The 15,570-nt window shown below is 47.3% G+C and overlaps 1 protein-coding gene across 10 annotated transcripts in view; it reads right to left on the minus strand.

Moving 5' to 3' along the window:
- Positions 1–15,570, minus strand: part of MED12 (mediator complex subunit 12) — a 37,872-nt gene that overhangs the window by 5,120 nt on the left and 17,182 nt on the right. For 9 of the 10 annotated variants that reach the window (XM_052813392.1, XM_052813390.1, XM_052813389.1 and 6 more), the window contains exons 21-41: positions 13,473–13,700; positions 13,128–13,272; positions 12,717–12,837; positions 11,977–12,078; positions 11,144–11,257; positions 10,715–10,878; positions 7,178–7,357; positions 6,923–6,994; positions 6,463–6,623; positions 6,209–6,370; positions 6,012–6,123; positions 5,674–5,763; positions 5,153–5,262; positions 4,513–4,648; positions 4,079–4,240; positions 3,173–3,550; positions 2,688–2,838; positions 2,280–2,485; positions 1,742–1,822; positions 1,280–1,497; positions 512–674 (exon numbers count right to left, since the gene is read on the minus strand). In XM_052813392.1, the coding sequence (XP_052669352.1) occupies positions 512–674; positions 1,280–1,497; positions 1,742–1,822; positions 2,280–2,485; positions 2,688–2,838; positions 3,173–3,550; positions 4,079–4,240; positions 4,513–4,648; positions 5,153–5,262; positions 5,674–5,763; positions 6,012–6,123; positions 6,209–6,370; positions 6,463–6,623; positions 6,923–6,994; positions 7,178–7,357; positions 10,715–10,878; positions 11,144–11,257; positions 11,977–12,078; positions 12,717–12,837; positions 13,128–13,272; positions 13,473–13,700 (3,256 nt within the window). The remainder of the gene's footprint in view (positions 1–511; positions 675–1,279; positions 1,498–1,741; positions 1,823–2,279; positions 2,486–2,687; positions 2,839–3,172; positions 3,551–4,078; positions 4,241–4,512; positions 4,649–5,152; positions 5,263–5,673; positions 5,764–6,011; positions 6,124–6,208; positions 6,371–6,462; positions 6,624–6,922; positions 6,995–7,177; positions 7,358–10,714; positions 10,879–11,143; positions 11,258–11,976; positions 12,079–12,716; positions 12,838–13,127; positions 13,273–13,472; positions 13,701–15,570) is intronic. The other variant, XM_052813393.1, reaches the window with a different exon arrangement.

Below are 15,570 nucleotides of genomic sequence, written 5' to 3' on the forward strand. Positions count from 1 at the left end.
GTACATGGACTGATTCACACTAGATTTCCTGCCATTGGAAACTGCAACTGATGGTTACTTTGATCTTGTGAAAAATGCAGATATGACCCTAAAAATGGTCTTGTAAGGAACAACTCTACCTGCTCTTGTGTGGGGAAAGGGATTTTCACCTTGTAGCTCCTGCAACACTTCTAAGACAGCTAGCTTTCTGCACAATCTTATGGGCTCAGCTGGAGCAGGAAGAGGTGGGATGCAGGCCACAGAGGACTAAACGGACCTTTACTACTCCTAACTTCCGTTTAGCTCATGCTGGGTGACTAGCAAAAGGCAGTGCAGCAGATGTCTCCATCAGGGGAGGCAGGCTCTAAGGAAGGGAGAACCACCCAGCAAATTATTACAGACAGCCCCCAACAGAGTTGACATCCTTCCTGGCACAGAGGGGCAGAGCAGAGCATGGCTGACACAGAGGTAAGCAGCACTGGGCAAGCCTCCTCCAGCTCCAGCAGCCTTCCTCTTGTCAGCAACCTCTCACCCTCAGCATCTGCTGCTGCTGTTGCTGCTGCTGCCTCAGGTACTGCTGCTGCTGCTGGTCAGGCAGTATCTGGCTGGGTCGAATTCCTGAGGGGACTCCTTGTGGACCCAAATGGTTCATCCCACTCATCATGGGGGCCTGCTGTATTGACTGGTGAGGAAACCTGCAAGAGAAAGGGACAAGCTCATGGAGTAAGATTCACAGGCAGCCAGCTTCTTTAATCTAAACCCAATTTCTGCTATCAACAAGACAGCCCAAACAGCCCCTTGCAATCCATGCTGCCTCTCTGCAGAAAGGTGAGGAACACCAGGGCCTCTCAAGGGTTTCATCCAACCTGTTTTTCTAGAAGCCCTAAATAACAGTCCTTGGCCCACTGTTCTGCACAGTTTGCCTGCTGGATTTATGCCTGCTTAGGACCAGTGGAAATCCCAGATCTAGCCCTTGGATGGTGATCTGCTGGTTAGATATAAAACAAAAACTATGACTTTCCCAGGTAATTTTTCTCATACTTCACAATTCCATCTTTCTCTGGCTGGTAACACTGTCTAGTGCCTGTGATTAGCATCTCTGAATTTCACCGTCTCTCTGTTTCTTCCCAGGACTGAAAGCTGGATAAATATGTTCCCCTGAGGGTGCGAAGGACTTGGATGCTGTATAACACAGCAGGGAGAACAGGCTTTTCACAGATTGCTGTTAGGGTTGTCTGAGCAGAGCAGGGAAGTCCTCGATGAAATACAGCTTATTAAAATCCAGTAGGGTGCGAGGTACCTCTGTGTGTTGCCCAAGGTGTGCCCATAGCCAGGGGCCTGCTGGTGTACGTAGCCACTTGGTCTCTGCTGCATCTGTCTAACAGGATCCACCAGGGCAGGATTAGAGCTGGGGTGGGAATTCTGATAGGGCTGGCCAGAATAGGTAGGAGGTACCATTGTGCCTGACTGGGAGGGGTGCTGCTGAAGGCCTATGTGGGAGACGTAAGGTGTGTAACCCTGAAATGAAACAATAAGCCTTTATCAGTCATGGGGTAAGGCACAAAAGAGAATTTGGAACATAGGACATCAGCCTCCTGTAAATACGGTCACAAGGCTACTCATCTCTGGGATTCAGATTCATGCTGCCTACTAAATGAGGAGTGAGAAGAGCCAAGAGGTTTCAGGATATAGCAGCAGAAATGAAGATGCTGCCCTGTGCTGGAGCCAGATTCCAGTCTTACCTGCGGTCACTGCCACTTACCTGGGAGGGCTGCAGTGCTCCATAGGATGGGGTTGGAGCCATCTGGCGCACAGGCTGCTGTCCCATTATGCCTTGGCCCTGCTGGAAGGCAACAGAGAAACACTTTTTTCAGCATCTGCAAAGGGCAGGACACTGCTGCTCTCTTCTCGGCAGCTCTCACCAAACCAGACAATCTATGAGGCTGCTGCACAGCATGCAGATGCTAATAACTTCTACCTCACTCTGACTTGGGACAAATAGGCCACTAACATCCCTACCACCCCCACAGCCAGGATATGCCCCTTTCTCTGCCCACCAGCCACAGATGCCCCAGTGTACCTCACTGACAGCCTCCACCAACTGTTAGTGACGTGGGCCCACAAAGCAGGTGGCAAACACAGTGCTGCACCAGAGGAACAGACACAAGAGACAACATCTTTCCAGGGCAGAAATAAAGACGAGGTTGGAGAGTTCTGGCTAGAAGGGATAGCCCCAGCAAACAGCTTGGGCTTGCTGTACTGTGGGGTCCAGCAACAGCAAGAGCACAGCTCTGACTTACCAACTTCGCTTGAAGCTGCTGCCTCAGTATCTGTCCCTGGGACACTGGAGGTTGCTGTCTGTACACTGCTGGCTTGTAGGAGGGGTCAATGCCCATCATGCTCCCCATCCCTGGAGGCAGCACACCACTATAGGGAGGACGACTCTGAACAAGTTTCCCCAGTGGCATGCGTACAGGTCTGTAGGATGTATCCAGGCGAGGGCCACCTGCAAGAGGAAGAGAAACACACTGACTAGTCACATGCTATTGCTGAGCCTTCTAGCTCCAGAATGACTGTTCACCACTGTATCTAGACATGACAGGCAAAAGGGGAAAGTGTAGGGACCTGTGTAGGACCATCTCACAGAAGGGGTTCTTACAAGAGGTTCCCAAAGAGGTGCAACATGCTCACCTCTCCTGTGCACCTACCTGCTGGAAGAGGCTGATTCTGGGCATAGAGACCCACTGGTGATTGCCCATACGCCAGCCTCGACATAGTGCTTCCTGACTGGTGATGCAAGAGATCTGTAGGCATACCAACTCCATATGAAACCCCTCGGCTAGGGCCCAACACAAAATCCTGCAAAGACAAAGAGGGAGTAAGAAAGATCAATGTGCCCTGGGAGTTCATGGATGGATGAAGAATATGAAAGGGTTGCGAAGTCCACAGGAGGAAGCCTGGAATGCTCTCTGAGCCACGCAGCCTCCTTCCTGCCCATCAAGGATTAAGAAAATGTTTGCCCTGCCCCAGGCAAGAGAGAGCAGGAGAGAGCTCCAGCACTCCCAGCTGGGAGGAAACACATCCCATCTTCACCATTACACCACTCTCAGGCTCCTCAGAAAGACTCAAGAGAGTGCTCTGTGACTAGGAGGGGTGGACATAGGAGGTTCATAGCTGTTGGGCAGTCAGTTACCTCAGTTTTGCTGGCAGATTGGTTGCGTTTCTTGGTTTTGCTCTGTTTCTTCTTGCGTTCTTCAGTAGAGGTGGCAGGATTGGAACTTGTTTTATCAGCCTTGGCTGGTTCTGCAGCTTTCTTTTCTGGCTCCAAAGCCACGGGTGTAGGAGGCTCTTCTTCTTCAGGGGGCAGCGGCAATGGCTCCAGGTAGTAACTGCGGGGCTTGGGTTTCAAGTGCGTGTGGTACAGAAGAAGCCTCTGCTGCTCCTCAAATCTAGACACCTTGCGATCCACCCGGACTGTCCCAAACCATCCCCAGGAGAGGGGGGCTGAGTGCTTTAAGCCCTCAAACAGATCCCAAGGGGAAATCTTCTGCTTTGTAGAGACTTGCAAACCCTTTAAAGCAAAAGAGATAAGAACCTCCAAGTCCCTGTTGTTTCTCCTATGAAGGTACAGGAAACTGCTTTCTTCAGGCTCTACTCCACATGTCCCAGTAAACAGCCTGAGCCCCTACTAGTGGTCCCAGCTCTTCCACGTGGCAAAGCAGTGATTTCTAAAGGCCTTAATCAACAACTGCTACTCTCCTTCATCCCATCTCTGCCAGTCTTCTGCACACTGGCACTGCCCAGTAACTCGTGCAACAGGGAATATGGGTTTCTCTTTACGCTTTATACAGCCTTAAGTACAAAATAAAAGTTTTAATAACTTCTCAGGCCATGTACCACCAAGCATTAACACCCAGATTTGCCCTTTTTGGATATGGTTATGTGCCAGGTTGTCTGCGTGCAGCCAGCCACTTCAAGCTCAGCAGGCAACAAGGCGCTGCATACAGATGCCTCCCAAGGTGTGTAGACTCAAGGCATTGGAGGACAAGGTGACACCTGCACTCAGGAGCTGTGATGCACACAAAAAAGCTTCACTTACCTCCTTTTTGAAGATGGAGTCAAATCCAGCTATTTTATTGCCTTTGGTGTCAATGAGGGATCCCTGAGGTTCACAGGTGATCACATCTCGGGTCTGCTTGGGAAGCGGCAGCAGCTGTCGCACCTTCTCCAGGCTGTCAGATTGTCGGTCCCCCAGCTCTTTCTGCACAAGTGGAATAGAGAAGACTTGAAGAATCACTCAGAAAAAGTCATCCAAAGCCTACCTGTGCCTCTTCTGGTGTCAGCCTCCATCCCTGCATTACTTCTCACCTTTGCACCCTTCAGCCCTACAGAGCCATTGGGGCCACCCACACTGCTTCATCTAAACAGCAGCAACAGGACAAGTACCATTCGTGAGACATAGGTAAATCTGCATAGTTGGACAACCACGACACAGCACACACTGCTCCCCATACAGGGCCTGGTGTCCCTCACCCTGAGTTTCTTGACAAGATTCATGTATGCCCGCTTGTTCTCCTCCATGCTGCCCTGAGAAATGCTGGACATATCAGCAGCCAGGGTGCCATTGATGAGAACACTCAGCATGTCCAACACGGTGGTGAAGAGCTCACTGTTGGTCAGAGCAGAAAGGTCAAAGTCACCTGAGAAGCAGATATAAAGCCTCTGCCATCATAGTAACACCAAACATTATTAGATTGCCAAGAGTACTGCCTACAGTCAGAAGTGCCAAATGCTCTTCAGACTAACCTCCCACACTAATCTTCCTTTTGCTTATACACCATAGGGTGTTCACACTTGAGTCAAGTGCCGTATCACAGATTAAGACTGGTCTCTTGTCTATCCATTCAGCTTCTCCAAAAAGCAGGCCCAGACTCAGTTCTCCCCTGCTTATCTCTCTGCATCTGGAAAGCCAAGTTTGCTCTGGATATGTCAGAGTGCACTTGGATACTAGGACCCAGGTTGTAGCCTGCTATTACTCCGAAGTGTCTTTCAGCTGTCACAGTACTTCTGACAGATCATGTAGAGAGACAGCTAGCTCACATGAGAAAAGGGGCCATGCTAACAACTGCCTCCCTTGGAAAGTGTATGGATCAGAAGTCAGCCAGAAAGTTACTTGTTTGACTGCATGTCTACGGTGCCACTGCTGATGATGTCCAAGAGAAGCACAGCCCATTCAGTCGTCTGCTGTGTACTGCGTTGAACTGTGTCAAACATTCCTCCCACCTGGCAGAGAAAAGTAGTTTAGTCACAAGGACACCATTAAAAGTGAGAAAGGAGCCTAAGCCAGAGCAACTCCTGTGCTACAGCAACTCCTACTGAGAGCTGAAGGAGACTGCAGTCAGCAGGACAAACCTCTGATGCAAGTAGTAGTGGTGTGGACTGCAAAAGCATTGAAATGGGAAGGCACATCTCCAAAACAGAGACCAAGGCTGTGGATTTCATTCTAGTGAAATACAGCAAGGGAGTTTCTCCATGCACGCTATCCCACTCAGGGCTCAAGCAGCAGAAGTGCCTCTACTTCCTTGCCACTGGACATATATGGCCCCTTCAGTGTATGCATATTCCAAAAGAAGGAAAAAAGGCAGACAACTCTTCACCCCATATGGTTAAGCTTTTTTTCCTGCAACTGCTCACCAAATTCAGCCGCAGTTTCAGGGCCTCATGCATCAGCTGCTTGGCTTTGCAGTCATCTTGGTACTGATCTTCCCGCCAATTCGTAACAATCTAAGAAATTTAAAAGAGAGGACAGAACTCACAAGCTGTACGCTGAAGTTTATACAGAGCAGCTTGTACTGCCTGCTGTCCAGTGACTCAGAGATGGTCAGCTCAAGCACCCTATACCAACCAGGGTAAGATCTTTGCCTTATTGAGCATATAATCAGACAGGCAACATCCCTGAGGACACGCCCAATAGCCTGCCTGCTGGAGGCGTAAGCCCTTGAGGAAAGTGAGGGGAGAAGCAAGATATCTACCTGCTGGACCTGACTGTACAGAGAGGTAAGGAGCCCTTCCCGCTGCTCATCCTGTCCCTTCAAGCATGTTAGCACCAGTGACAGAAATGGCTGCTGGCTCAGGAGGGACATGCTGCAGAGAGAACAGAGATGGAGCTATACTGCCAGGCTGGGGGATCAGCACTGCAAGCATTGCCTGCCCTTTCCCCAGGACTCACCTCTTCTGCTTCTGGCGGTCCCGCTCTTTGCGGGACGATGACCCCAAATGTTGTCCTTTCTCCAGTTCTTCTCCAGCAGCTTTCAGCACATGGCCCTGCACTGATGTTGGAAGCTTGGCAATCAGAGGGGCCACCAGCCACACTCCTGATCTCTCCAGGGAGCTGTGACAAAACAGGAGAGAAAAGCAGTTTGCAATCCAACCTATGATTTCAGAGTTGTCTACAAGGAAGCTGCATGCTGGGACTACATGTACCTGAGGATGGGTTTGGATTTGCTGCTGGCAGGCGTAGCACTTGCTGAGCTACTGATATTGTTGACTCCATTACCAGCAGAGCTAGCAGAGCTGGTCTCTGCTGACTGCTGGAATACCTCAATAGTAGCCTTGGCGATATTTTCTAACAAGGAGTTCATCTCCTGGAGATAGGGAAGAAAAGACAGCCAAGTCCTTCTCTAAGAGCACCCACTGACAGAGCTTGCACATTTCAACACAGCTCAGTACAAACCCACTTTGCCAACTTCCCCGTGGCTGCTAGTCTTCAGGTCTCAGACTCATCGCATCCTTCTCATGCTTGGCTTTCACAAGCCTGACTCCCTCTTTGTTTACTTTCTCTCTACTCCCACTTCTGCCAGGCCACTTCCCCACCACCTCACAAGCAGCCACCTCAACACTGGCAACACACATCACTATATGGTCCCTCTGAGTAGAAACTCACATTGTTTGCTGTCTGCTTAATCATGAGCTGCAGCTCCAGCGAGGACTGCCTCATGGTCCACTGGTCCAGATTCTGCAACACACACATGCATATTTCATGAGTCCTTATCTCAGTTCAAACTACGTCAACCCAGACCCTCAGCTCCCATGATAATGAGTGTCAGACCCCTCAGAGGGCTGCATTTTGGACAACCCCACTCTAACACTACATTAGGCAATTACTAGGACACTCTCAGATTCTGCCAGTAGCCTGCACCTGTAAGATGCGTTTAATCCTCTGGCGCTGAGGATTTTCTCCTTCCTCATTGTCCAGCAGCCGGTGTGGATAACAAATCAGCTGCATCAGCCTCTGGGCCTGTGTGCTGCTCAAGACAGGATCCTGCAAGTCATTGCTGTCTTCACAGAGGGACTTCAGACATCGCTCACCTACCCACTCCTGCAAGGCGAAGGCAGAGTCAGCACAGTCAAACTGACGTCTGATTCCAAACCAGCACCCCTGCTTTCAATCTCAGAGAGATGCAGGGAACACGTCAAACTCAAAAACCTTATTAGTATGCAGCTATGCCTGATAATCATTTCTCTTCATGAACTGTACTATCCCGATTCAGCAGGCGTCAGGCACAGCACAGCAATCACAACAGAGGAAACATCAACTTTGACAAGTCAGTAGTGGTGAAACACAGTAGCTGATTTAACAATACACAGTCATTGCCGTACCCAGGCTCCATCAACACTGCCGCTTGGGCTCAAAAGATCAGAAGGGATCACTTAAAATTATTTGGTCTATTTCCTGCACAATAAAGCCCTGGAGATGTCCTAAATTAAATAATTCAGGGCTGCAACTAAGGCTAAACTAGAACACATCTTAGGGAAAAGCACACCCCTTAATTCTCAAATAGTGATGGAAAACACACTGCCATCCTTAGTAAAAACCAATGACTTTACTTCTCAAAGCCTGGAAAGGGAAACAACTGACTGGATGCAAGCCATTTTTAAAGTCACAAATCATGAGGAGAAGATAGACAGAAAACTATTATTGTCAGCCTCCCAATTTCAGTTAGTGGTCCCTAAATGTATGATAATAACAAAGGCAGCAGTTTCTAAAACAAACATGAGGCAGGTACTTCTTCACACAATTTACAGTTAACCTGCAGCATTCGTTACTGCAGGATTTTTCCATATTGAAAATCAATTAGGCAAATTCGTGAAATTAAAATCTACAGAGGACTGCTATATAAGCACTTTTGCAGCTGCAGAGCAAGCCTGATCAGAGAATTCTTCCACTGAGAAGTGATGACCAGAAGAGAAGAAATGAGGATCCAGTTCATGAAGCACAGGTGCTGCCTAGAAAGCTGGGAACAGTCCCTCTCAGCAGCAGACAGCACCCTAAGCACTAAGTAGAGCACAAAGATCAGAAAGGCTAAATCTCTGGTTTGAAATGCTTGTGAAACCACAGCCTAGATCTTCAACTTCATCCCACATGAAGTTTCCACTTTGCCAATACATGTGATCTGGCGATTTCTCCAATGCCTATTGCATTTCTCCCCTTCAATATCACTACATCATAATCTCTTGAAACTTCTCTTCCTTGTGTACATAATATGCATATCCTTGGGAAGACCCTTTTTATCACTTGCTCAGCTTCCTACAAGAAGTCAGACTTCAGCTCTGATCCACTTCATTGGTATAATCTCACAAATAAATATGAAGTCAACTACCATCTTCACCCTTGAGGGACTTCTAGCCTCTCTCTCTGCAACATTTCTTTACAAAACAGACACCTGCACAGGCTTCATATTACTGAAACGGAGCCCCTGCCTCTTCACAGAAGAGCACTATGAAAGTGTTTTCCAAGCGCTGTGGACAACTCCACCATCCCAATCACCAGATTCAGGTTAGCACCTTTGACTCAAGCCTCCCTCTTGGTTCCCACTGTGGTTTATCACAGCTCTATGACATGAACCTTTTCAAAAGGCCAGTCACAATTACGTTTATTAATTTAAACAGGCTAAAGGGCAGACCAGCAACTATGTCATAGTCATTTGCACCAAAGAAACCTTTAACTTAATTCTTTAATCTGCTCCTTTTACCCACCCCCTCATGATGAAGTCTATTATAAAATATACACCTGAATATGAGATGCAACATTTCCTGAGTTTGAGAAATCACAACCTATAGTTTAAGGCATTCTACAGACATTTCAGAATTGATAGCATGAGTTCTGCAGCATCCACTGCTCACACTGGAGGTGCTAATATTACACACATCATTTTACCAGCCCTTCACAGCTGCAGGAACCCTGCAGGAGCTCTGGCACAATTTGGTGGTACTCACAGGTGTCTATCGGAATGCTCATTCCTACATAAGCTGTGCTGCCAACAATTGGTATGAGTAGCGATACCCGACACTGCTACTCCCTCCTGTACACAGACACAGACACAGACACACAGACACAGACACACAGACACAGACACACAGACACACAGACACACAGACACACAGACACACAGACACACAGACACACAGACACACAGACACACAGACACACACAGACACACACAGACACACACAGACACACACAGACACACACAGACACACACAGACACACACAGACACACACAGACACACAGACACACAGACACACAGACACACAGACACACAGACACACACAGACACACAGACACACAGACACACACAGACACACACAGACACAGACACACACAGACACACACAGACACACACAGACACACACAGACACACACAGACACAGACACACACAGACACAGACACACACAGACACACACAGACACACACAGACACACACAGACACACACAGACACACACAGACACACACAGACACACACAGACACACACTTACTTTCTACCTACTGTGAGTCCTTCCTACACAGGCTGGGACCAGCAAGGGAATATCTACTTCTGTCAGTGCTACAGTCAGATTTCACTAACACCAAGTACGTTGAATTTATGCTCATAAATAGGTGGCTCCAATTCTTCTTTGGTAGGCTGGTAACTTTGCTATATAATGAGCCAATTAATAAACAACAGCATCACAATGCATGAGGACAACACAGCACTAATATGTTGTGTTTACACATTAGTAATACAGAATACAGGTTTCAAATTGTAACTCTGCATCTTTCCTGTTGACAGAATAAATTTGCAACAAAGGCCAAGGACACCCTTCAACACCCATTTCCATACAGTAGTGGTAACAGCCACTTCACTCTGCAACTAAGTACCTTATTAGCCAGGTTTCAGTTCCTCAAATGTCAATTTTCCACAAAGGAACAGAAATATTAGGCTAAGCAAAAGATTTTTGTTGTTGTTCCTTTAATTAACTATACAGGGCACTGCAAAGCCCAGGGATACATTAACAGCCTAGCTGCAAGCAACACTTAAGCTGCATTCTGAAAGGCACCATTTATCACTTCAACAAGCTGTCTTTCTCATGCTTATCTTCTTTGCCTCCAGCACACATCTCAGCAAACCACTCCCAGCACTCCCCTCCTTGGACATGAGCCCTGTGCTGTTGCCAAAGCAAAGGGGACGTGCAGTCCCTGCATACTGCAACACCTAATTCTTGACAACTGTTTGCCTCTCTATTTTTTGCTAATGGTGAGCAATCCTTAGCGCCATCACGTGGCAGAACCATCACAGGTTCTTTACTGATCTTGCAAATAAATACCAGCCAAACCCAATCTGCAGAAAGTCATATGGGATATATCTGTCTGCAGAAGGCGTAAGGACAAACCTAGAGATGGGACAGACTCACCTGTTGACATATACTCCTTAGTACATACTTGGCATAAATATCCAAGCTAGCTGTTTCTACAGTTACTACCCGACCACCGGCCTTCCTGGTGCCCAGCTCATCATCCATGAGATCATCGACACCTCCGGGGTGGGAAAAGCCAGAGCCTTTCAGTTCTGCATCTCCTACAAGGAAAGCACAAGTGTCACTTAATCACCAATGCTAAACCCAAAGCCTGACCCACAAAACATCTTGAGCTTTTGTAAACTCTCTCTGCAGCTAAGAGATACAAAGCATGTTTACAGCTCAACCAAAGGGCTTCAGGCAAGCCACATATCCACAAAAACAGATCTCCTCTGGCCTTCTGTACAGCCAACACATGCAATACGGTGCCTTTCTCCCACACCCCTAAAAACATTCTTACAGGTTCAGGCTAACACAGGTACACACCCAGAACAAAGACAGCCTTCAGCACTGCAAAGACTGCTCCATCCACAATACGATTCTGGGAAGCTGCCAGTAAGTGACGGTCACAGGAAGAGCGGATTCCCACCGTGGGTTTGTCTGCAAAGACAACAATGGGGAAGGGCAGCACCCAGTGAGAGAGAAAGGTGCAGGCTCCAGAGCTGCTTGCATTATGTGTCAGCCAGTACCGTAGAATCCAGCTCTGAGAATCCCGAGGCTAGTCCTTTTCTCAGCTGTAACATGGGGTCAATTTAATTAAGTTTCACAAAGCATAGTGCCAATCACACTGTGACAACTAAACCATGAAATCCAAATGGGGAGCAGTGCCTGTGTCATGAACTCCAAGCTCCAACAGTACCCTAACCTAGAATACAGGCTGGGTTTAGAGATCTGAGCTATCAGGATACTGATGAGAAGCCAAGAACAGAGCTTCCTGGACTGTTTCCATCATCAGACAAAAAGGGAGTGCTGTAAAATAGCAGCTTCTGGCACCAAGTTAAGAGACTATACAAAGCTCAAGACATAAAAAAAAGAAGTGATCATTACTCTAATGGCTTAGTGATGGCAAGGCCACCTCTACTGGCTGGTTTCCTGCCTCCAAGAGCCTCCTCCCCAACATGCCTGGCTACCATGAAGTGACATAAATGGAAGGATATTGTTCTTTGTCCTCTGCAGAAAGCAGTGTATAAGGCTTTGCCTGCTTTATTCAAAGCAAGCAGGTCATGATCTCTAATCATAGGGTCCAGTATCCCTTTTCTTGGGGTGCAAGAGCCTCAGTACTTTCACAACGAAGAAAGGCTCTACTTGAATTCACTTACTGCCATCTTGCTGGCATGGGTTCAGCTGTGGAGTCTTAAACAGATGGAGTAAAATCCGGCAGGTCAGACGTGCTCCTGGTTCTGAATCCTGTTCACTGCAGGCTATGTAAAGAAAAAAGTCAACTGAGATTTCTTAAGCACTGGGACAACTGACTCTCAATCCAAAAGCTATTCACAGTGCACTGCCCTGGAGCAGCCAGTTGAGAAGCTGCAGCAGCCTTATTGTATTTACAGATATGGAGCATGTGCAGCAATTAACATGCAAGTGAGCAAATCCATCAGTATTATCCCCCATGACATGCACTGCATTCTGCTTCCTCCATCTTCCCAACTTCACCCTGTCAGAGTCTGGATGATGCAACCCCCAGAACAAAGCTAGGAAGGCTGGTAGCAGAGTAAAGGCAACATGACCCAGGCACTGTAGGCGCAACTGATCAGCTGGCTGCTCTAACCAAAATATTGCTGAATCAGCAGTGGGAGTACTGCTGGGGTTCAGAGCTGAATACAATGGTCAGACAGTGTGACTGATAACATCTCTCCTTGCTTATTTTAGTTTGCACACAAACTCCAGAGAGAAAACATTGAAAAACCTTAGCACAACCAGTTTTGACAGAAAACAAAAGGCCAGAAACTCTCTAAAGCAAAACATTCAATTCTGGGGTTCACAAAGTATCCATTAAGCACAGGCCTTTGGGCCAGAACTGAGACCTAAGACCAGCTTTCTGCAGGGATGTACTTACCAGCATTGAGGAGTGAGGGGATAGCAGCACAGCGAATCAGGTCCTCCAGCAGCAAACACTGCCGGGCAATGAGAATGGCAACAAAGGTGGCCAAGGAATCATGGAAAGATAAGTCACTGACCTGGAAGAGAGGAGATCAGCCAGTGACCACAACAGCCTCTGCCTCATTCCCTCTGTCAGCAATTTCTCAGCTTGTCTAGGAGCTGGGGGTAGAAGGGCCCATAACCCCAGGGTCAATGTCCATGATCAGCCCAGGCTGCAACAAACACCAAAAGGTAGCCCCAGTATTCAAAGCCTTTCCCCTGTCCTCAGAAGACAAAGCCTCTATCCCTTGTTCATTTCTGCCTTCTCCCAAGGGATCCCTCCACTCCTGCTTCAATTCCTTTTCCCCTTTTGAATGTTTGCACTTGCATCAACATTGCAGAGGAGATCATTGAAGCCACAGGTCCCATTATTGGAGGAACAGCACAAAGCTTTGAGCACACCCAGCCACTCGGCGCTTAGAGACTTGCAGTAGCCAGTTAGCTCAGCACACAGGATAGCAATGTCGTTCACCCTGTTAAATAAATAATGAAAAAAGCAGAGGGTCAACTTTGCTACTCATGCACGCCATCAGGTCAGTGATTCTCTAAGGGATCCCAGCATCAGCTCCTTCTTCCTTATACCCCAAGACAGCCAAGGAATGGCTACTGACTTTCTTACCCTCACCTAAAGATTTTACTATCTCACTAGAACCATGAAAGTTCTGCCTCTCACCTGTCTGGATCGTGGTGTCCCACACACACATGCATAAGTGCATTACAGACAAAACTGTAGCGGTTGGCTGGGTTTTCATTGAGGCTCTTGCCCAGGTTGGTGTATGTAAAGTTATGTGCAGACGGATTTTCAATAGTGTCAATCATGAACTCTGGTTCCCATAGCATGTTGGAGTCCGATGGCTCAACATTGCAGTAGATTGTATTCTTCACCTTGGAGCAGAAGTCACTAAACAGGACAGGAAAGAGATTAGGAACACAAAAAACTAAGCTTCCACTGAACTCTGATAAGCAAAGCAATCCTGTGCAAGACAAGCCCTCCCTGGGCAAGAACAGATGGAAACTCAATCACCATGTACCAACAAAGACTCTCCCAGAAGAGTGAAGCTGGTTCTTTGTTGTGGAAGCACCTGGAAGTTACCCATGGGCTCAGTGAACATAGCACGGGAATGGCTATTCCAGGTCAGATCAGTGAAACACTTAGCTCAGCCCTTGGCATCAGAACAGTTGATGCCCAGAGAAGAGTTTAAGAGCAAGGCAGGAATGCAGCAATACTGCTCCAGCATCCTTACCCACCCTGCTGGAACTTAGGGCTCACAGATTTTCAGAGTTAAAGATAATGCTCTCCTCAACAGATTTTCCTCCTGCAAATTTGTCCACCTACTTTCTGAATCCAGTAGATTTTTGACATTCACAACATGGAATGAGTTCCATGTTAACTATGAGAACTATGAAGTTTATTCTTTTGTTCTGAATCCATCATTTCTATTCATTCCTTTTCATGCTTGTATTGTAAGACATATTGAACATTCAGTTTATTTTCCATATCAAACAGAACTTTACAAACTTCTATCATTCCCCCTCAGTCCTCTTCTGTGGGGAGGAGATTCAGTTCCTCCTAAGTAAGTAATTCCAAACCTCTGGTCATCTATCCACTCACCCTCCTTTAGGCCTAACTCTGCTACATGCTTTTTGGAGTCCGTTGCCCCAAACCACAAGGCACAGTTGTACCATGACTTAAATGGTGGCCTAACGATGCTCTCTGGTCTGTTCTCCATTCCTTCCAAAACAATACCTAACATTTAATTTGCTTTCTGACTGTTACTGAACACTATGATGTCATTTTCAATTATGTATCTGTTACAGCTCAAAGAAACTTTATCCAAAGAGTAGTATATATCCATCGCTACACAAAGTTTAGAAGGGAAAAAGGACAATCCTATGTGCATTATTTTATGTTTAATAACACTAAACTTCATCTGCCAGTTTATCACCTGGTCACCATCACTGCACCCTACTACAACAACCTGCAGCCATCTTCTATTGTTATATGCTGAACAACAGTTATATGAAAAGTTTTGATATCACCACTCGTACAACTTTTGATGCATAGCACAGCACAAGCACTAGCAGAGTACTATGGGACTCCACAGGGAGGGATCACCCTCAAAATACAAACTCCCTCCCACTCCTTGTCTCCACCTCTAACCTATTGTTTGCCTGCTAGAGGATATTCCCTTTTATCTGTGGCCATTTACTTTAAGGCCTTGCTGAACAGCTTTTGGAAATTCAGTTAGACTAATATCAGGTTTCTCATTTCCGTATGTGTGATGACTCCTTCAAAGAACCCCAATGCACCTGTGACCACAGCACTCCCTCTTGCTCTCAATTCAGTCCAGAGAGAGACTTCAAAGGCTCTCAGCAGCCAGTTCAGTCAGCTAACACGAAGGCACAAGCCACTCTCACAGCCCCTCAATGAGGGGGTAACACAGGGGGTTAGATGTCCCTGTGGCACGTCTGCACTGGAGACACTAATAGGGAGCAGGGGCTGTAAGAGAAGACGAAGTGAAGCACTGTACTAGGAAACAGGTCTGTCATGAGAATTACCCTTTCACAGGATCACGTAAGCAAAAAGCCAGAGAGATCTGTGGAGTCCATCTCTGGGCTGCTAACGGAGGAGCTCCAAATGGAGCTGGTGGGGGCACAGTTCCCAAGAGAAGAACTACAAAGGGCAGAAGGCCACAGAGTAAAGCCCATGGGACAGAGGCTGGGGGCAACATGAGAAGAGCAGAACCTGAAGAGCCAACAAGGGCAGAACA

The sequence above is a fragment of the Harpia harpyja genome, chromosome 18, assembly GCF_026419915.1.
Source record: "Harpia harpyja isolate bHarHar1 chromosome 18, bHarHar1 primary haplotype, whole genome shotgun sequence".
Taxonomy (NCBI): domain Eukaryota; kingdom Metazoa; phylum Chordata; class Aves; order Accipitriformes; family Accipitridae; genus Harpia; species Harpia harpyja.